A 21,888-nucleotide genomic window follows, 5' to 3' on the forward strand; every position below is an offset into this window, starting at 1 on the left:
ATGCACCATGCCGCCATGCATTACGTTGAATTTCAAACCGACCAGCTTGCTATATATGAACTTTTTCTCATTAAATTAGCAATATACTTGCAAAGTATATTATACCGTTTCTAGAATTCCTTATTATTAAAGCTGTATAACATTAAAAGAAAAACTTATTTCCAGACAAAAAAATATAATTAAATAATAATAAATTATTATTATTATTTGAAAACCCCACCACTTCCGCGGTAAAATCAATCAAATCAAATCAGGAATCAGGAATAAAAAAATAAAAAATAAAAACCAAGGCCCTAAAACATTGGGCTCGGGTCAAATCCCGTAGGATAAAGTGACTAAACAACGACTCCCTCCTTCAACACCACCACCACCCCACTCGCTATAAATCCATCCTTCATCTTCAACTTCTCATAATAATTCTCAAACAACTTCTCATAATAATCCATTCCATTCATTTCAACATGAACTCCAATCACGTGCTTCTCGAAGAACCGATTCGCATGGCTTCCATTCTCGAACCATCCAGATCCGTAAGTTCATACTTCAAATAATAACCGTTTTCTGTTCATTTTATTGATTTTGCTTTATGATCAGAGTTATTTTCCGTCAATGACGAAGATCGTCGGTACTCTCGGACCGAAATCGAGATCTGTGGAGGTTATTTCACGGTGTCTCATGGCCGGAATGTCTGGTAATTTTACAGTTTTTGCGTTTTTATTACGTTTTAGGTTATTCTATTGTGGATCTGGTGGTTAAATGTTGTGGATAGTGGAATTGAGTTGAGATACTAAGTGATCTGCCCGTCAGTTTTCCGTTAATTTCAGTTAATTTTTTTTATTAACGGTTCGGTTTTTGGTTATGGTTCGATTATTTGAATATCGCTAGTTTTAAGTAACGAGTTTAGAAATGAAATTGTGTATAATATAATAATATATGTTTGTTGAGTGTGTTTGGTTGATTGTTTAATAAGATAGCGATGGCTTCCACTTTTTCAGATGTACGAAAAACGTTGTTTTATAAAATTGATTTTGATTTTTCATTTTTTTTTTATAAATTGAGTTTGATTTTTTCGTTTTTCACTTTGAATTTGAGGAATTAAATTTATAATAATTGAAGAAAATTCGATAGAAGTTTTGAATTCTGATCTCCATTTCTAGGTTAAACTACTACTGAATTGTGGATCTGGTGATGAAGTGTTGTGGATAGTGAAAGTGAGTTGAGAGTTATCTTGTATTTTAGGAAATGAAATTGTATATAATAATGTTTGTTTGTTGAGTGACGTTTGGTTTATGTTTAACTAGGTTAGAACCCTAATGTTACACGGATTGAAAAAATAAATATAGTTAATATTGAAGATTAAAATATTATAAAAAAAGTTTTTGTGATAAGAGATTATTGATTTTTTTAATTGAAATTTTCAAATTGAATAACATAATATGAAAGAGAGTGAAATAAGAAGGGAAATATATTTTCCGCTCACTAAGTTATAACATATGACACAAAATGATAATAATACTAACAGCAACAACAACAACATCAATATTAATAATAGTAAAAGTATTTTATGTGGTTTGGTAGATAATTTGTAGGAACACGTTTATCACATGTCATGATAGCGCTAGGCTACAAGCCGGTTATCTTTTATGTAGTTTCATTTGTGTAACATCCTGATTATAGAACCACATATAATAATAACAATAATAATAATAATAATAAAAAAAATAATAATAATAATAACAATAATAATAATAATAATAAAAAAATAATAATAATAATAATAATGATAATAATAATAATAATAATAATAATAATAATAATAATAATAATAATAATAATAATAATAATAAATCATGAATGAATTGAATTTTCTTTAGTAGGAATATGAAAGAAAACCATAACATTATAAAATTTGTAAAGTAATTAAATGAATTCAATTAGAAAATATATAACTAATATTTGAACCTAAAGAATACATAAAAAAAACTTAGCTATAATTATGGCTTATCACTTATCAATTAGAAAATATACAAATAAGAATTAGACCTAAAGAATACGTAAAATAAAAATAAAACTTATCTATAATTACTGCTTATCACTTATCACTTCTTATCTAAAATTATGGATTATCACTTATCAGCTAGAAAATATATAAATAATAATTAGACCTAGAGCATACGTAAAATAAAAAAGAAAACTTATCTATAATTATTGCTTATCAGTTAGGAAATATATAAATTATATTTAAACCTAAAGGATATTAACTAAATTAGAGAAAAAAAGGGCGGGAAAACAATTCTGAGGACGCATAGTAATACGATATGTGTCCCTTATAGGTTTACTTTATTATATAGTATAGATAAGAAAACGTTGTTTAATAATGAGATAAATTGATTTTGAATTTTGATATTTGTTTTGCTTAAGACTATGGGGTGTGGAGGGGCTTGGGTTGGGGGCATTGCTCGACACGTGGCGAGGGTGGGATCCACAAGCTAATACTCAAAAACTAGGGGTGTGGTGAGGCGTCACTTAGCTGGGCGTGGCCAGCCATGTGGAAATTTTTTTTTGTTTAAACTCTTTACTTTGAACCAGCCAACCACAGCCCGCCACGTCACCCAGAATATCCACGTAAAGCGGGCAACGCCAAGCCCAACGCCGAGCCGGGGTGGTGTAGCCGGCGTTAAACCCCCTTCAACGCCACAACCCACGCCCATACCCACCAGTCTAATGTCATAGTGACAATGATTATGTTAAAATGTTTTTGATTCAGAATGTTCTAAATTTTGAATTTGAGGAACTACTTTTATAATTGAAGAAAATTATGTAGAAGTTTTGATCAGGATTTCTAGGTTATCACTGATTGTGTTAAATGTTTTTGATTCAGTGTGTTCTAAGTTTTGAATTTTTAGGAATTAATTTTATAATTGAAGAAAAGTGGATAGAAGTTTTGATTGCCATTTCTAGGTTAAAATAATCTGATTTTAGATTGGACATAAATTTTGTGGTCAAATTGGGCGTAATTGGATAACTCACTAACCTGGACTCTGTCAAACTAGAAACTTTTTTATTATAAACTTGAACCGCTGTGTTTCTACTGATCCGCATTCGTTTGAGTTCCTTTTTCGTAATATTTTAATTGCTGTGTAGTGGCACGATTCGATTTTACATGGGGTGATGCTGAGTTTCACCAGGAGACATTGGAAAACTTGAAGATTGCGATCAAGCAAACGAAGAAGCTGTGTGCTGTAGGTTTCATTACTGGCTCACTGAAGAAAATCATTTGTTATTATAGTATCAATTATTCAAAAATTAATCATTTTTTTAACATAATGATTCTGACATTGATAAATGTGTGTTATTATTATCAGGTGATGCTAGATACAACTGGCCCTGAACTCCTTGTTGTCAACAAAGGTGATCATCCTATACCTCTTGAAGCAGGTTCGTTCGTTGCTTTAACACCCGATCAAGAAAAAGAAGCAACTTCAAGTTTATTGCCGATTAATTTCGGTGGTCTGGCTAAGGTAACAAATTATTATTCTAGGCCCTATGTGTTTAACCGTTCCACTGTAATCTAATTTAGAGTAATTATTGGTGTTTGCAGGCAGTAAAGCCTGGTGACACCATTTTTCTTGGCCAATACTTGTTTACAGGAAGCGAAACAACATCTGTTTGGATGGAGGTAAGTTGACAGTTAAAAGCATTAGTTTTATGTACATTCAAGTAGATATAGTTAGCTTTATTTGGCCAATGATACATATGTATTTGTTTATTTACGTAAGAGTAAAATGCCATTTTCATCCCTGAGGTTTGTCTCGTTTTGCGACTGTCGTCCAAAGGTTTGTTTTTCCGCATCTGGATCCAAAAGGTTTGAAATCTTGCCATTTTCATCCGGTTCATTAACTCTATCCATTTTTCTCCGTTAAGTCAGGTGTATTTTCGTCTTTTTTGTTAACTTAAATGGCAATTCGGTCTTTTTCACTTTATGTAAAAGCATTTAGCATAATGTACAATTATTCAAATTACCGAATTGCCCTTTAAGTTAAAAAAAAGACGAAAATACCACTGAATTAACGAGGAAAAATGGATGGATTTAACGAGCCGGGTGAAAATGGCAAGATTTCAAAACTTTTGGATTCAGATGCGGAAAAACAAACCTTTGGACGAAATTCGCAAAATGGGCCAAACCACAAGGACGAAAATGGCATTTTACTCTTTACCAAATTTCTGATTTTTATACAAGTGTTTATTTATGTAATGTAGGTTTCTGAGGTCAAAGGTGATGATGTTGTTTGTCTTATAAAAAACTCGGCTGTTCTTGCTGGTACATTGTACACTTTACATGTTTCTCAAGTTCATATCGACTTTCCGACACTCCCTGATAAAGATAAAGAGGTAAACCATCTTAACATTAACAAATTAATCAATTAACTAAGGGCTTTAACTTATACTGACATTCAAGCAGATATAGTTTACCGGCTACTTATTCTTATTTGTAGGTTATCAGCACATGGGGTGTCAAAAACAGTGTTGACTTTCTATCTCTGTCGCATGCCCGCAGTGGGCAAGATATTCGAGAAGTACAGAATTACTCCTTAATTTCTAACTGCATGCAACCTTCTCTGTCGGTTATTTTACATATACAACTTCTTTTATGCAGGCTCGTGAATATCTTTCTAAACTAGGCGATCTCAGTCAAACTCAGATTTTTGCAAAAATTGAAAACGTAGAGGTGAGATGCTTATTATTATGGCATATTATTTTTCGCGATGATGACATAATGTATGTCACTGTATGAGGATCTACTTCATAGATCTCCCAAGTATGTATCTAGTTCCATTTATTCGAATTTCGGCTAAACATATTGAATGACCAAAATGGCCATATTATTTGAAAGGACACATTTTAGTCTTCTAAAATTTTTAAGGGCATTTTCGTCGTTCGACAAGTTTTCGCCAAAATGGTATAACTGAAACGAGACACACACTTGGCTGATATATGAAGTAGATAATAAATTATCATATTATTCATTTTAACGTGCTGTTCGATATACTGCAGGGCCTAGTGAATTTCGACGAAATCCTTCAGGAAGCGGATGGCATTATCCTTGCTAGGGGTAATTTGGGAATAGATCTTCCTCCCGAGAAGGTCAGCTCGAAATTATCTGTTCTCATTTTCTTAGTATTATCGTTATTGTTATGTTGTAGAACCGTAACTGATTTCATTATTTTTTACACAGGTATTTTTGTTTCAAAAAGCTGCTGTTTACAAATGCAATATGGCTGGGAAACCGGCTGTTGTTACTCGTGTTGTGGATAGCATGACTGACAACTTAAGGCCCACCCGTGCTGAAGCTACTGATGTTGCTAATGCTGTTTTAGATGGTAAGTGTAGAGTTCTATAACAGTATATTATTACAAAAATATCTTTATATTATATCAATAATTAAATGGTCCTATAAATAGGGATTATGACATGGGGTTTAGTATGTCTGATTTAATATCGGATCTAGGCTCATATTTCCGTTAGAGTAAAATGCCATTTTCGTCCCTGAGGTTTGGTCAGTTTTGCGACTTTCGTCCAAAGGTATGTTTTTTCTGCATATGAATCCAAAAGGTTTGAAATCTTGCCATTTTCATCCGGCTTGTAAACTCCATCCATTTTTATCCGTTAAGTCAGGGGTAGTTCCGTCTTTTTTGTTGAAGGACAATTCGGTCTTTTTCAGAGGTATTCGGTCTTTTTACATAAAGTCCAAAAGACTGAATTGCCCTTTAAGTTAACAAAAAAAAGACAGAAATACCTTGACTTAATGGAGAAAAATGGATGGAGTTAACAAGACGGATGAAAATGGCAAGATTTCAAACCTTTTGGGTCCAGATGCAGAAAAACAAACCTTTGGACGAAAGTCGCAAAACTGGCCAAACCTCATGGACGAAAATGGCATTTTACTCTTTCCGTTATTTCAAAAAGTGTAATTTATATAAAAAATGGTAATTACTCATCTTACGCGTGTGCAAATTTTTTTGTAACAGGAGCTGATGCAATTCTTCTAGGTGCAGAGACAATGCGGGGGCTGTACCCTGTCGAGAGTATCTCTATTGTTGGTAAAATTTGTGGAGAGGTATTAAATTTTTTTGCTTAATTTAAGGATCCTAACTTATGTTATTTATTTTATTAAATCATCATACATTTTTCTTCAGTATTCTAATTTGGCTAAACCGTATACAGTCTGAGAAAGTGTACAATCAAGACTCGTATTTCAAGAAAACCGTCAAATATGTCGGTGAACCAATGAGCCACATGGAATCTATTGCTTCCTCTGCGGTACAGTAATCAACATTTTTCATATTTTATATAATCCATCGTTTTCTTTTTAATTAAACTGTGGGAGTTGAATATAGGTCCGTGCTGCTATAAAGGTGAAAGCATCGGTTATCATTTGCTTTACTTCAACTGGAAGAGCTGCAAGGTGTGTATGTGTGCGCGTGCTTGTGTGACAATACAGTTCATAAATATGTTTTAATTTCTGATTTAATTAGAAGATACATGACATGAAATATCGTCAAATCTGCAGGTTAATCGCGAAGTACAGGCCTACCATGCCTGTGCTCTCTGTGGTGATACCACGCCTTAAAACGAATCAACTTCGCTGGACCACTACTGGCGCTTATGAGGTACACACAATACGTTGTTTTCATTAAACTGTTATCGGCTTTTTTCGTAATTAACAATTATGAAAAACTTGTTTTTGATTCTCTTGTGGTGATTTGTATGAGAAGGCAAGGCAATCGCTTATCATAAGAGGTCTTTTCCCGATGCTTGCAGATCCTCGACACGCTGTAAGAACTTCTTTAACGAATGCAAAAAACATCTATTTGTTTTATAAAAAGAAAAAGATAAACTAATGGATGGTTTTTTGCAGGCTGAATCTACAGGTGCTACAAATGAGACAGTTTTAAAGGTGGCGTTGGATCATGGTAGAAACATCGGTGTGATAAAGCCGCATGATCGGGTTGTTGTTTGCCAGAAAGTCGGGGATGACTCTGTGGTCAAGATTATTGAGCTTGAAGATTAGTAATTTACTAGTAGACGGTTATCGTCTCTTATACTATGTAACTTCCTTTTGTTAGATTTCGGACTACGTGTTTGTTCCAGGTGTAAATCTCAAAGCTTGAGCTCAAGTTTTTGTTATGGCGTTATAAAAGAAGATCGTTTAAAAAAGAGTGGGTCTTTTAGTTTATCTAGTTTCTATGCAAGACCACATGTCAACATATATAACCTTTATACTATTTTAGAGCGAAATATGAGAATTACGTTGATAAGAAGACGTCAACGCAAGGAAACAAATAGTCATCATCATACTCAGTAAATCCCATCAAGGAAAAAAAAATAGTTTGTAGCTCAATTGTTAAAACATCTTCAAGCCTTGAGCCAATGTAGCATACATTATATGGTACCGAATCCACAAAAAATCTGGAGGAGCACACATTAATCCGAATTGACAAATTATCTCGAGGACCATAAGTAAATTCAAAACCACCATCATAGTGCCTCTAGGCACTCGTCATCATTACAGTGATCACTTTAAACTGATGCAAAACTCACTCTATATAGATATTCTCATGTCAATGCTCGTTCACAAAGCATAACCATTGTTTTGTGTCTAATCACACAAGTTTGAACGCACAACCACAATTACAAATGTCTCGAACTATCCACACACCTCTTGCCTCGTATAGGCCTATACGGGGGCGTATACGGTTACATCAAAAGCAGTGTTTGACTGGTGTCAGTTCTGGTCTGGTTGCTCCTATGCGCCGCGCATAGACCCGTCGTACAGGTCTCCTATGTGAGGCGTATTTTTATATAATATTTCTCGTTTTAGCAAAATTTCCTAGTAAGTAATTTTTAAAAAGAATAAATAACATTGTTAAGTATGATATTACAAGTCTCGTATAGGCGTAGTATAATATAGTATCTTATCGTATAGTATAGGTATGGTATAAGTCCCATATTAGTCTCGTATAAGGCTATAGGTGTAGTATAGGTCATGCATTAGCCTTGTATAAGCCTATTGGAGTAGTCTAGGTCTCGTATTAGCCTCGTATAAGCCTATAGGTATAGTATTGTATCGATACGATACGATACTGTACTACACCTATACGGGATCTATATACACCTATAGGCCTATACGGGACTTATACGATACGATACTATAGCATACTACACTATACTTTACTACGCTTATAGGCCTATACGGGACATGTACTAATACCTATAGGCCTATACGGGACCTATACAATACGATATACGATACTATATTACACCTATGGGCCTATACGAGACTTATACTACATTATACGATACGATACTATATCAATAGCCTATACGGGACCTATACGAGACTCATAGTATACGCTACTTAACAAAAAAAAAAAATTAAGTACTTATTATCTTATTATAAAATTTGCTAAAACATTCAATATTATATAAAAGTGTTTGTTAAAAAAAACTCTTTCGATACGTCTAGTACAGGCCTATACAAGGGGCAAAAAAAGACAATTTTACTCCTGGCTTAGGTTGCGTACAGTATGGGTTTATAGGAGACATACATGACATAATCAGATATTCTCTTGGAAATTGAAAAGGGTTATACGTCTCGTATAAAGCTATATGAGGGTATGTGAATAGGCACTTGTTTATTTTAATATGTAGACCCTTCCAAATCCATGGCAGCAACACTAATATTATACAAAATTTAAGGTAACATATAGAACTTTAATTTGTATAATGTCTGCAGCAATTCAGGATTCGATTTATTCACAGTTTATAATCATAACTAGATTTTGCCGCACACGCCCCCCCCCCCCCCCCCCCCCCCCCGCGTTGCAGGGCACTAAGTCGAATTTTCTCTCTCATAACACGTACGTATGTGCTTCGGCTACTTGTATATACTACTCATAACACGATATCAAAAAAATTACATTGAGTCAACCAATTAAATTAAAACACTATCATACTTTTGCTTAAGAAAAACAAAAACGATAGAAAAACAATAATTTTAAACAGGGGGTAAAATTGTAAAGGAAAACGATGGCAAAATCGTAATTTTTAAGCGGGGATAAATCGTGATTTATAGTTTTGTCAAAAAAAACTAAAACGATGGCGTGGCTGTAATTTTACACTGGGGCAAAATCGTGATTTAACTGGGAAAGCAAAGGAAAACGATGGCAAAAAATGTAAATTTAAATTGAGGGCAAAATCGTAATTTGGCTGGGTGGGGAAAAAACAAAACTAATGGCAAAACTGTAAATTTAAACGGGTCAAAATCGTAATTTTGAACCGAGGGCAAAATGGTAGTTTTTAGATGGGAGCAAAAGCATAATTTTATTTTGAACTGGGGGTAAAAACGTAATTTTGAAATGATGGCAAAATCGTAATTTTTAAGCGGGGATAAAATCGTAAATTGGTTGGGCCAATGGGGGAGTGTCAGGCAGCTTTCTGACACTATTCCCCCATCTTGTGTCTTTAGTTATACATTGGAGACAAAATCGTAATTTTACTGGGAAAGCAAACAAAAACGATGACAAAAATATAAATTTAAATTGAGGGCAAAATCGTAATTTAGCTGGGATGAACAAAACAAAACTAATGGCGAAACTGTAAATTTAAACGGGGCAAAATCGTAATTTTGAACCGAGGACAATATTGTAATTTTTAACTGAGGGCAAAAACATAATTTTATTTTGAAATGGAGGTAAAAACGTAATTTTAAAATAATGGCAAAATTATAATTTTAAAGCGATGACAAAATCGTAAAATGATTGGGCCCAAAGCAGGTGAACTACTGTTCACCAAACTTCATTTTAACACCATTTAAATAACACTTATATAACAATTAATATAATTTGGTTTTTTTCAAGTTTTTTTTTAAATACTTGTATTTTTATTGCCTACTTCCGCTGCAAGTGGTGACATTGTTATCTGACCGTCACGCATAAAACCTAAATCCGGGCCCACCGGAAATCGTGGTGTGACAAAAATACAACTTCTTGATGCAACCATAGACAGAATGCAACTTCTTTGATGCAACCATGGTTGATGCATTATGTCTATTGTTTCATGGTTAGAAAACAGCTTAAACTGCAACCTTTAATTTAAGCAGGTGCAGCCAGGGGTTTGATAACTACTTAAACTGGATAACCATGGGTTTTGAATGCAACTTAAACTGCACAACCATGTGTTTAAAAGCAGCTTGAACAACACAACCATAGGTAGTGCTTGATTTGTTTGTTTGAATGCATCAATTTGTTTACTTTGTTTGAATGCAACAGTTTGTTTAGCAATATGTTTAGTTAATTAATAGTGGTTAGTTAAGAGTGGTTAGTTAAAAATGTTAAATATTTGAATTTGGAGGGAAAATCTTAGTTTTAGAGACGCATGTTGCACATATAAAAGATGAGGGTATTTTAAATGGAGGATTAGGATCAAATACAAAGGATCCTAACGGTAAGAAGTGTAAGAAGGATTTATAGAGTGACAAGTGTCCAATAACCTAAAAAAACCCACTACACAAAAAAACCCCACTACAAAAAAAAAAAAAAAAAAACCCTTAAACATCCACCACCACCAAAAACCTAAACCCCCACCCTCCCCCCCCCCCACATCACCCACCCTAATTTTTTTTTTTTTTTTTTTTTTTTTTTTTTTTTTGCCGAGGGGGGTGAGGGGTGGAGGGTGGGGGGTGGGGGTTTAGGTTTTTGGGTGGGGGTGGGTGTTTAGTTTGTTTTAGATTTTTTTTTCAGGTTTTTGGGGGGTGGGGGGGGGGGGGGGGGTTATGTTTTTTTTAGGTTTTTGGGGGGTGGGGGTGGGGGGGGGGGGGGGTTTAGGTTTTTGGGTGGGGGGGGGGGGGGAGGAGAGGTTAGGTTTTTGGGTGGTGGTGGGGTGGGGTGGGGGTGGGTGTTTAGGTTTTTGGTGGTGATGTAGTGAGTTTAGTTTTAGGTTATTACTTATTGGACACTTGTCACTCTATAAATCCTTCTTACACTTCTTACAGTTAGAAGCCTTTGTAGAATAACTTGACCCATTAAATGGATATCAAACGGTGGGGACTCACATGTTGAAAAATTGCAACCATGGGGAATCAAAGGCTCACATGTAAGTTTTTGTAAATTACAGGGACTCAAGTTGTACTTTACTTCTTTTCTTTAATCTTAGTTCAAATTGTGACCATGTGATGATAGTTTTTTTGAGTAAAGTACAATTTCAGTCTTTAGGGTTTACACCTAATCGCACATACAATCCTCATTTGAAAAAAAAAGGGCTAATCAAGTCCCTATAGTTGTTGATTGCAATCAATCATGTCCCTCCTTACATTTTCTGTTCGTCAACAGTTAATTGATCAGGGTATGGTTGTCTTTTTACTTAGAAAAAAAAAGGCCAATATCATCATTTTGTATTCTACAACCCAATATAGCAAATATCATCCCCTCAAAACGCCAAATTAAACCATTCACTCCTCTCATCTTCCCCAACAAGCTAGGTTACTGTTAAGTCGATGTTCCAACATTTCTTGATATCATGCATGACATTATCAAATTATCTTGAAAGTAATGACTTTATATGAAATACGACAGTTGAATTTTTATTTTTTTGAAAAATATGCAAACTTTCTTGTACAACTGATAAAACTTCAATTTTGGCAAACATGATTTAGGAGCATTTAGGGGCGTTTGGCAACATCTGAATAGTTAAGTGCTGAACCAGTAAAAGATCTGAACCATTAAGAGCTTGTATAATGCTTAACCGTTCAGAGGCAAATGTTTGACCAATTCGGATTAGAGATCTTAACCATTCAGAGGCAAATGTCTAAACCATTCAGACATCTGCTCGTGAAACAAACAGTCTGAACCATTAAGTGTTGAACCAGTAAAAGGTCTGAATCATTAAGAGCCTCATTAAGAGGTAAACAAACAGCCCCTTAATCTAACTCAATAAAACAAATAGGTTGCACAATTCATGTCAAAAACAACATAGTATCCTTCACCCTCTATAGATTATTGTCTCTTTTTTTCGTTAAATCTGCAAGATATATGCACCATATATAATAAATTCCATAAAAACATCCCCATGGTTCCACTCCTTACAACTACAAGCTCAAAGAAACAAACAAAAATCATCAATTACCCTTTTGCAGATTTGATGAAACACTGATTAACACAAGGTTTATCGATGGGGTTATTTCGTCTGTGGGGTTCAACCTCTTTTCTTGCTCGTAACGATGGCTTGAGATCTGCAAAACAGTAAACACCGTCAGTCTCGTTAAGAGGAGGAGAAGGGGATTTCCCTCTTAACCAGGCTCCGGCGTGAGAATAAGTACTGTTCTGAGAGAAATAAACAGTGTGTGTATAGAGCGAGTATGGAGAGTAAAAGATCCTGAACCTGAATGATGAAGGGTCCTATTTATAGCCGGAGGGTGAAGAAGGAAGGAGCAGCTGTGCCAGCTGTGGGCGCGTGCCAGCTGTCCGACCAAAGGGAATATCCTCTTGGTCTGCTCTGTCACGGCAGGTGTAGTGGTACACGTGGCGTTCTTACATTTGCCCACGCTGGATACCTCGTACTGGCGTTGTCAGCCCTGCTCCCTGATTTGTCGCAGGCCTATGTGGCGTTCTGCGAGTGGTGACACGTGTTGTCCTTTGTGTCGGATAGAGCATCTTTGGTGCCAGCTGCGAGTCTTCCAGAAGTTTCTAGAAGCTTCTGGATTGCTTCGCTGACATGGACGCCTTGTGTGCTCAAAAGTGGTGTGGTCCCTGCCATGTAGGCAGGGAATTGGGACCATACCTCTTCAAGTCCCCCCAGTCCAGTGTGCCTTCTAGTTGAGTTGATCGTCTAGGAGGGATTCTGGACTTGTGAGAGTAGTGGGTTTTTGCACCGCGTGAAGTCTTTTGGCCCTCTATAAAAAATGAGCCTAGTGTACGCATGGCGCATGGGTCTTGGCATTTTGAAAAAATGAGCCAAGTGGGCGCACGACGCATGGTTCTTTGTATTTTGAAAAAATGAGCCAAGTGGACGCACGGCGCATGGGTCTTGGCATTTTGTTAAAATTGAGCCAAGTGGACGCACGGCGCGTGGGTCTTGGCACTTTGTAAAAAATGAGCCAAGTGGACGCACGACGCGTGGGTCTTGGCACTTTGTAAAAATTGAGCCAAGTGGACGCATGGCGCATGGGTTTTGGCACTTTGTAAAAAATGAGCCAAGTGGACGCATGGCGCATGGGTTTTTGGCTCTTTGTAAAAATTGAGCCAAGTGGACGCATGGCGCATGGGTTTTTGGCTCCTTCGTTGTTCCTTCTGATGGAAGTTTGGTGGCCATGGGGACGTGTTTGGTGTGACTATCTAACGTCCCTGTCTTATCGGAGGTGAACAGTTGCTTTTGCAGTTACTTTCTGTCACGTCAGCCGGTTCTGTTGCCCATGTTTCCCGAAAAAAGAGCCGGCGTCTTCTCTCTCTTCTGACGTGGCATTCCTCTATTGGTTCCTTTTTCTGTACCCTGACGGTCCACTACCCATCGCATTAAATGCGATGGGTATAAATAGGAGGCGGTTCCCCATTCATCTTCACTTTTTCAAATTTCAAGTGTTATTTCCTTCTATCTTCCCCCTTCATTCTCCGTTGTTTTCCATAGTTTTCTTTGAGTTCTTCTTTCCTTCTTCTTTGTATTTGCACTATGTCTAGTACGAATCCTACCCAACGGAAAAGAAAATATAAGGGGAGGGCTCCTCCCGGTCCTGACCAGGCGGTCATTAGCTGGAAAGAGGAGGAGTTCAATAATCTGGTTGGGGGTATGGGTTTCCGTCCCGAGTGGGGAGCCCAGTATCCTCCTGTTGGTTCTACTGCCTTGGACGCCCCTCCGGGTCATATTACGTTGTATGCTGCGTTTTTCCGGGAAGGTAGTTTCAGATTACCTATTACAAAGTTCACCGCTGTTGTGTTGAGGGGCTATGGACTTCATATTTCACAACTGAATGCTATTGGGCTTCCACGCATTACGCACTTTGAGTATGTCTGTAGGGCTTATCGTATTGAGCCTACGTTTCAGATGTTCAATGTGTATTATAGTGTGACGTATGCTAGCGGTTTCTATTCGTTTCAAGCACGATCAGGTGTTGCTCCGGTGTGCTCCGTGCCTTTGAAGAGTCTTCATGACTGGAAGCAGAAATTTTTCTACATCCGCCGTGGTGTAATCCCGATAGATATGCCTTATCGGCAGGTGGGCCAAGGGATTCCAAAGGTAGATGTTATGGAGGATTATGGTGCCCAGGACTGGTTCAAGAGGATAACCCAGAAGGCGACTGCTATTTCTCAACTGGAGGAGATGGCCCTGGTTGGTGTTGGGATGAGTTTGTTGTGGGTGCCCAAGAATCCATTGGGTCAACCCGTATATAGTTATCAGGGCAAATGTATGTTTCTTTCATAAGTTACCGTTGAATTATTCTCCCTTATGTTTATTATGTTTTCTTATCTTCTTGTCTTTTTGCAGTTGGTTACAACTTGTTGAATGTCTTGGACCCTAAGGCGGCGGGTGCCATGGTTGAAGCTATCCAAGCGGAAGGGATGTTGGATCGTCGTTGACCCTGAATGAGTCGATCAGAAGAGTCGTTTTCCAATTCAAAGGCGGAATCAGTGAATTAGATGCTCAAACTAAATATAATGCTTCACTTTATTGATTCTGATAACGTTTACAACCTGGAAGCAATTCGGCAGCACTTCGTTACAAGTTCCAAGCCGTTACAAATGAATCAACCATGCACCTATTTATAGAGTACTGGAACCGCTTATACGGACTGCCATAAAAGCGATCCAGACAAGTTAATGTGGTTCGCTTATATGAACAATGTTCATATAAGCGGTCCAGCATGATAGTGTGGGTCGCTTTTATGGACATTGTTCACATAAGCGATCCAATCATGCTAATTTACCACTTCTCGTTTCTCGAACCTCGTGCACTGGTTATTCTAACCTATCCTAACCTATTACATGATACAAGACGAAGTCAATAGACGTAGTGCACCAACAGACTCTCCCTCGGATATTGACGAAGTCTTCAGTGAACATTCTCTGTTATGCCACCTCTTCAGTCTTGATCATCTTTGCCAACTTCATCATCAGTAGGCTCCCCCTCTCATCAAGCTTCCGTGCTTTTAGAGATCATCACCTTGCTTTTCAGCTACAAGCTCTTCCTCACTTACAACTTATCTTCAGACTCCCCCTTAGACTCAGTTCTTCGGGATTGTAATCTGAATCTTTCCTGTAATCACTCATACAAATGATAAGTAACAACATTTTAAAATCATCAACCAGTAACCATAAACTGACACTATACAACTTTCTAAAACACTCCCCCTATCAACAATATTTTTTGAAATTCGACAGTGTTAAAGAAACCAACTCCCCCACAGATTATCATTCAAGTTCAAATTAATGACCTTGAAGATATTCACAAACTATTTTTGAAGTTTTTCGAGAAATTTCAAGTTTCAAATTAATGAACTCGTTTTGTTTTCAGAAACACAATCAGCATACTTAGATTTTGAAACTCAGCAACTCAGACATCGGTTTATCGAAAATAAAGTAGAAATCAAAATCTTTTTGTATTTTCTGAAAATATAAAGCAGTAAAGAAATATATACAATCATATTTACAAACAATATTTTTTGTTTTGAGAATGCAACAGAGGATCATATCAGTTTATGACAAGTCACAAGTACCGTTGAGCTTAAATTCACATTAAGAATTAAACAATTCACTTAGATTGTCGATATACTGATCCATTTAAATTTTCATACAAATTTCAACTGATTCAGGATACGATTTAGATGTTTTAAGACTTAAACTCATTCATGTGTCCCACCTCTTGAATATACTCCCGTATCCAGAATCCCAATATTCAGTCTTACAGGTAAGAATACTACAATGATATCTGTGCATAAATTAGGGGTTAAATGCGAAAACTGAGGGATCTCAGGTCAGAACTTCCGTTCAGCAGAGAGATATCAGTTTCGACTTTGCAGTGTGTCCCCTTTAGAGGATCTTTTCAGCTACAACAGATGATTATCAATTTTATTGTCTAATCAGCTGAGGGCTTTATGCTATATTTCAAGCATTTCAGGATAAAGTATTAGCCAAGGACTAGGTCAGAACTACCGTTCAGCAGAAGTCCCGGAATAATACCCCAGACATCATAGAGTATAAACACCTAGTATATCAGAATACGAGACCTTTCAAACGAGATTTCAGGGGTTACCTATATATCCAAGTAGTGTTCCCCACAAAATAAGTAAGTTTGAATTTAGGTTTATATCCCGAAAAAGCTTACTAAATGTATAAAAACCTATCGGCATATCATTTGTGAGATTGCTTAATGCTATTTAATCATTACATTTCTTTAGCATACTGTAACTGTCTACTGATGTACAATCATTTCCTCTTTTTACGCAAAACTCAAATTTTTGATTTTATCATGTTTTTTGGCTTTTTCAAATTTTCTAATGTTTTTGTATTTTCTAACAATATTTCTCCCCCTAAAATGCAAAACCATTAAAGAAATTTGACAAACCGATACTGATAGCTTTGTCTCGCCATCCATTTTCTGCTTCTCATGCTTTGTTTTGCAGAAAATATAACATCAAGTACCCCCATGATTTACAACCCATTGATTTTTACAGTTAGAAAACCGTTCTTCAACTTGTGATAGTAATCATGCTTGTTCAGCCGTGAGGGTTTCGGCATAGTCCATCACCACTTATTCAAAGTAAACTAACATCAAACATCACAACCATCAACCAAACAAACAAACAACCAACAATCAATCAGCAATCATCAAACACAACACAAACTTATACAAAACAGCAAACAAACTCCCTGTCTGACCAAAACCAGGGATCTTCAACCTCTTCCTGTGCAACACTCTCACAATCTTCATTAGCATTTAACACCTGCACATTCAAACCTTATCAAATACTCAACAATTTGCCATAAAAAAATTTCAATCAATAAAGATAGATGTCGATTCATGCTTCGCAATCCAGGAAGCTCCGGCAATTCCAGCCACTTAATCAAACATGGTGTCCACCCATGCCTCAGCAACCTTAGGTGTAACCTTGATTCTAGCAACCTGAATTTTAAAGTTTTCAGCCTTGAGCAGTGGAAAATTTGCATCATAGGCAACCAAAGCTGAATCCTCAGAAGTTTTCACCTCAGAAGTTGAAGTTATTGTTTCAGTTTTTGGTTTCCAAATTTGTTTCTGTTTCTCATCTTTTATCAACTCAACACTTTTCTTAACAGACCACACTTGACCTCCCGGAGTACCTCTTTTGTAAAAATTTGTTTCTTTCTGAACCTTTTGAGTTTGAATAACATTTTTAGGTTTCCAAATCTTTTGAGGTTTTGTCACACCAACCAATGTTTTCCGACTCCATGATGTTCTCATTCTGGATGTGTGAGAATTCCAGGTCTGTCTAGAATTAAAACTGTTTGGATTTGATTTCCAATTTTGATTTGAGGCAAACTTGTTTGTTGTATACCTCCAAGTTTGTCTTGAATCAAATCTGCTTGACCTCAGTTTCACACTCTCAGATTTCTGTGTCTCAACATCAACAGACTTTGGATTTGGACACTTTCGTGCAACATGTCCAATTTGATCACATTTAAAACATACTTTCTTTGAAACATCCTTTGCCTGTTGTTGTTTCTTTTTCATAGCCTCAAACTCTGCATTAGATTGTTTTCCAATTTTGAATTTTTCTTCTTCGGTAAAACTTTTTCCTTGAACAAAATTCATTTTTGTCTGAAAATTGGATCTTTTAGTTCTGTTTCGATTATGTTTCTTCTTATACCCCAAACCAGACTTCATGTTTTTCTTCGTAGAACCAGGTTTGTTATAAGACCCTTTGAAACATTTACCAGCAAACTTCGACATTTCAGACTTCTCAATTTCAACCATCTTGAAAACTTTGTCAATTTTCTCTGAAATCACATTCTGAATCGGGAAAACCACATCCAAGAATAGTTTGTCTGATCCAATCATGGTATAAACCAATCCTTTTGAATCATCATTCAAATTCTTCTCAGATTTCGTATCTTTCAGATATCCATCATAAAGATTTCCTTCACCTTCATCCTGTGATTCAGACTTACCTTTCAAAACACTATCACCCACCTTACATACCACCTCTGAATCATCAGCATCATCAGATTTGGTGTAAGTCACATCGATACTTTCAGGTAATTGGTCAGCTATGTTCAAACCCTTTGCCACCTTTTCCTCATCATAAAAAGTATAATTGTCTCTCAATGGTGGTGGTACCTGATGAAACTCTGAACTAATACCCTTTTACAATTATTAGTATCTTTGTCATCTGGTGTGATATTGAAAATACGTTCAAGAATGTACGAAGAGTTATGATAACTTTGAAGTTTTGTAACAATCTTTTCTTTTTCAGCCAAGACTTGTTTAAGATTAGCAATTTCATCAACACGTTTGTTTAATTCAATTTGCTTTTCTTTAAACTGTCTTTCATACAATTCTTTGGTTGTTAAAGTTTCAGATAATCTCTGATCAAAACTTTTGACTTGGCTCTTCAAAGTATCATAAGCTTCTTGTACTCTCTGACTTGACCATTTTAAAGAATCATACTGTTTTTGTAACTCTAGAAACTTAGATTCTTTCTCAATGCAATCAACACATTTTGTGTCACATTTTTCTTTCAAAACCGTATTTTCTTTTTCAAAATCATGACATTTTTGTGTTAATTTCTCAACTTTTAATTTTAGACTTTGCTCTGTGTCAATCCTTTCTTTACATTTCAGTTTTAACGCATTTTCAAGTTTGTTCATTTCATTATCTTTTGTTTTATGATGTCATCTTTTTCTGTACAGGCTTTGCACACTACTATGCAATTCCTGCACTTGTTTTCATTTTTATCAACTAAATCAACATTCAATGAGTCAGAAGATTTTCTTATCTCAGTCTCTTTCAGCACCGAACTTCTTTCTTAGCTTTCTGATCTACCACTGCCTTCTTCTCTTTTTCTTCTTTCTTTACATCCTTTCCTTTCTCTTCAGATTTCTGTTCCTTTTCAGCAGCAATCTTTGCATCAGCCTTCACTTCTTCAATCAACTTCTTCAATTCTTCTTCTTTTCTCTTTCTCATCTCTACTACCTTCGGTAAACTTGCTTCAAAGACCTCTTTCAGCTTGTTCATCAAATCTGGCAGATAGCTTTTATCAGAAAGTCTTTTTGTGTTGAAAATACGCTCACTTGGAAACACATTGGTTACAGCATCAAAATCCACTTTTGACGGATCTACCACTGGATTCCCCTGTGGATCCAAATAACACTCCAATTCTTCATTCCATCTCTTGGCTCTCTGTGCTTCTTGAAATGGTTCATACAGCTTGCCAATCTCCCATCTTGCACTGTCTCTTCTCCACCATGTATCATGATCATCTTTTGCGACAAATGCATATCCCACAGCATCCTGTTCCGGAAGAACTTCTTTGCTCCAGTCATAGCCTTCATCATCATAAATGACTGCTAGAGCCCTTGATTTTTCTTCCTGCTGTTTCAACCTTGGTGGTTCAGACTTATTTTGATGATAAATCGCTTTCTTGTAATAGTCTTCGTTGAACGGATTTTCAGAATCTTCAGCAACATATGAATTTCTGCACTCGCGCTTGAAGTGACCTTTCTGTTTGCATTTAAAACATGTCACTTTGGATTTGTCAAAACCCAGTTTAGTAGATGGCCCTCCAATTGACCTCCTCCCCGTAATTTCCATGAACCGTTGTGCTCGACGAACTGCACTGGCCATGCACCATCTGATATCCATCAGTTCCATTTCTTCAGGGTCTATTTGATCATACTCTTCTTTTTTCAAATTGGTATTTCCAATCTTCCCTGCTACGAGGCCTTCATACGATTCCAATACAGATGCTAAGAAAACCATCTGTTGTTTTGCTGATTCTTCACTGAAGTTCTGCCCATTCTTTAAATCGATTGCGATATTACACTGAAATACATTCTTTGAAGCAGTTTGATCTGAAGTGTTTGAAGAAGAACCACTGTGAAAACCACTGTGAAGACTTTCAATGTCAACTGATTTCGAACTTTCAGCAGAAAATGCTGTTTTTGGAGAACCAGCATTTGGTACATTTCCTCTGTAATAAATCTCTACATTCTGCTGATACGCTGGACTGTTGACCTTAGATCTCTTTAACTCCAATTCATGGCTTTCAAGCCTCTCAATCAGCAAGTCAACCTTTAGATCATCTGGTTTGATTGTATTCTTCAGCATAAGAGCAAAATATTGCCAATCTTGATCATTTGGCAATGCATCAAACAATTTATCCACCATCAATTCTTTAGAATATTCAATTTTATATCTAACCAATTCCATTTTCAGATGTCCAAATCTCTCTAACATCTTACAAACAGATTCATTTTTCATGCAATTGAACACTTCAAACTCTTTACGCAACAATTTCTTCTTATTCTTGACAATCTCGTTACTCCCAACACACTTTCTCTCCAATGCTTCCCACAATTTCTTTGACGTTTTTTCTTGTTCAAGCAATGAAATAATATCCTCTCTCACTGACTGTTTAATCAAAGTTATCATTTTGTATTCAGCAACAACATTCTTTACATCTTTTTCTGTAAAATCTTTCTCCTCTATTAACTCTCCCTCTGCTTTCTCTGGTGCTTGATATTCAGTTACTAATTTTAACCAGCTTTCAGGAGCGAAAGCTTTCACCCATCCTTCAAACCTGTTTTTCCACCAATTATAATCTTCAACTTTCATCAATTTTGGTGGCTTTTGTTGACTTCCGTACATGTTTTCGAACTTCAGATTATCCGAAATCTCTTTTGAATATTCTTTCAACTCAGCTCTTCTATCTGACGATTCAGAAGTGAATGCATTGTAGAATGTATTGTAGAATTCTTCACCATTGTTAGACATTTTTGATCTCCTGAAAATCAATAACCTGGAAGCAAACAAACAAACTTAATCAGTTCAAACAATATCAAGTAAATTGAAATACACTAACACTCGATTGTCATGAAATAATCTTGACACTTGGACGAAATCAGATTGATCGTATAAGCGAAAACCAATTTGGACAAATAAGCAGAACTGGTTGAACAGATAAGCGAACCAGCAACTTTGACCAAAAGAGCGAACTGGATTGGACCAAATAAGCGGATCAAGTCGGATGAGTGGACCAAAACAGTTGACCGAATAAGCGAACCAATCAATGTATCTATAAGCGGTCCAAACAAATTCAATCGAGCGGACCAGAAAATGTCATACAAGCGATTCAGAAATTATCACTCAAGCGGTTCACGATTGTCTTATGAGTGGTCCAGATATCGTTCGTTCGAGTGATCCAAGGCAGTTTTTGGAGCGGTCTAGACTAATTTTGGAGCGGTCCAGACTCAATACTGTATGAATGAGCGATTCATACAATTTCTTTTCGAGCGATCCTGGAAGTTCGAAAAAGCGATCCTTAGTTTTTAACCTGTTTTATCCATTTTTAATCCGAATTTCACTCTAAAACTTTCTAGGGTTTGTTATCGTCCAATAATACACGTCCTGTGAAAAATTCGCCCGATTTTAACCGTGGAAACTTGTCTAAATCGAAAAAGAAGGTGTAGAAGACAGAAAACGGATCAAATTTGAGCTGAACTCTTCTTCCTTAGCTCTGATACCACTTGTTGGATCTTCGTTGACCCTGAATGAGTCGATCAGAAGAGTCGTTTTCCAATTCAAAGGCGGAATCAGTGAATTAGATGCTCAAACTAAATATAATGCTTCACTTTATTGATTCTGATA

The 21,888-nt window shown here is 36.4% G+C and overlaps 2 protein-coding genes across 2 annotated transcripts; one reads left to right on the forward strand and one right to left on the reverse strand.

Annotated features, from left to right (window-relative positions):
* The first annotated feature begins 314 nt into the window (after positions 1-314).
* LOC110941098 (pyruvate kinase 1, cytosolic) lies at positions 315-7,237 on the forward strand. Its single transcript, XM_022182716.2, has 16 exons — positions 315-530; positions 595-691; positions 3,145-3,242; positions 3,366-3,521; positions 3,602-3,679; positions 4,261-4,392; positions 4,497-4,577; positions 4,658-4,729; positions 5,056-5,145; positions 5,237-5,381; positions 6,030-6,118; positions 6,226-6,321; positions 6,399-6,466; positions 6,572-6,671; positions 6,777-6,836; positions 6,920-7,237. Exons 1-16 carry the CDS (start codon positions 462-464, stop codon positions 7,070-7,072), a joined length of 1,584 nt encoding a protein of 527 aa, XP_022038408.1. The 5' UTR covers positions 315-461; the 3' UTR covers positions 7,073-7,237.
* Positions 7,238-19,029: 11,792 nt separating this feature from the next.
* LOC110943506 (101 kDa malaria antigen-like) lies at positions 19,030-21,015 on the reverse strand. Its single transcript, XM_022185252.1, has 2 exons — positions 20,822-21,015; positions 19,030-19,312 (listed from the first exon to the last, which is right to left on the reverse strand). The coding sequence occupies exons 1-2, from the start codon at positions 21,013-21,015 to the stop codon at positions 19,030-19,032; spliced, it is 477 nt and encodes a 158-aa protein (XP_022040944.1).
* Between the last annotated feature and the right edge of the window lie 873 nt (positions 21,016-21,888).

This window comes from Helianthus annuus, chromosome 5 (assembly GCF_002127325.2).
Source record: "Helianthus annuus cultivar XRQ/B chromosome 5, HanXRQr2.0-SUNRISE, whole genome shotgun sequence".
Taxonomy (NCBI): domain Eukaryota; kingdom Viridiplantae; phylum Streptophyta; class Magnoliopsida; order Asterales; family Asteraceae; genus Helianthus; species Helianthus annuus.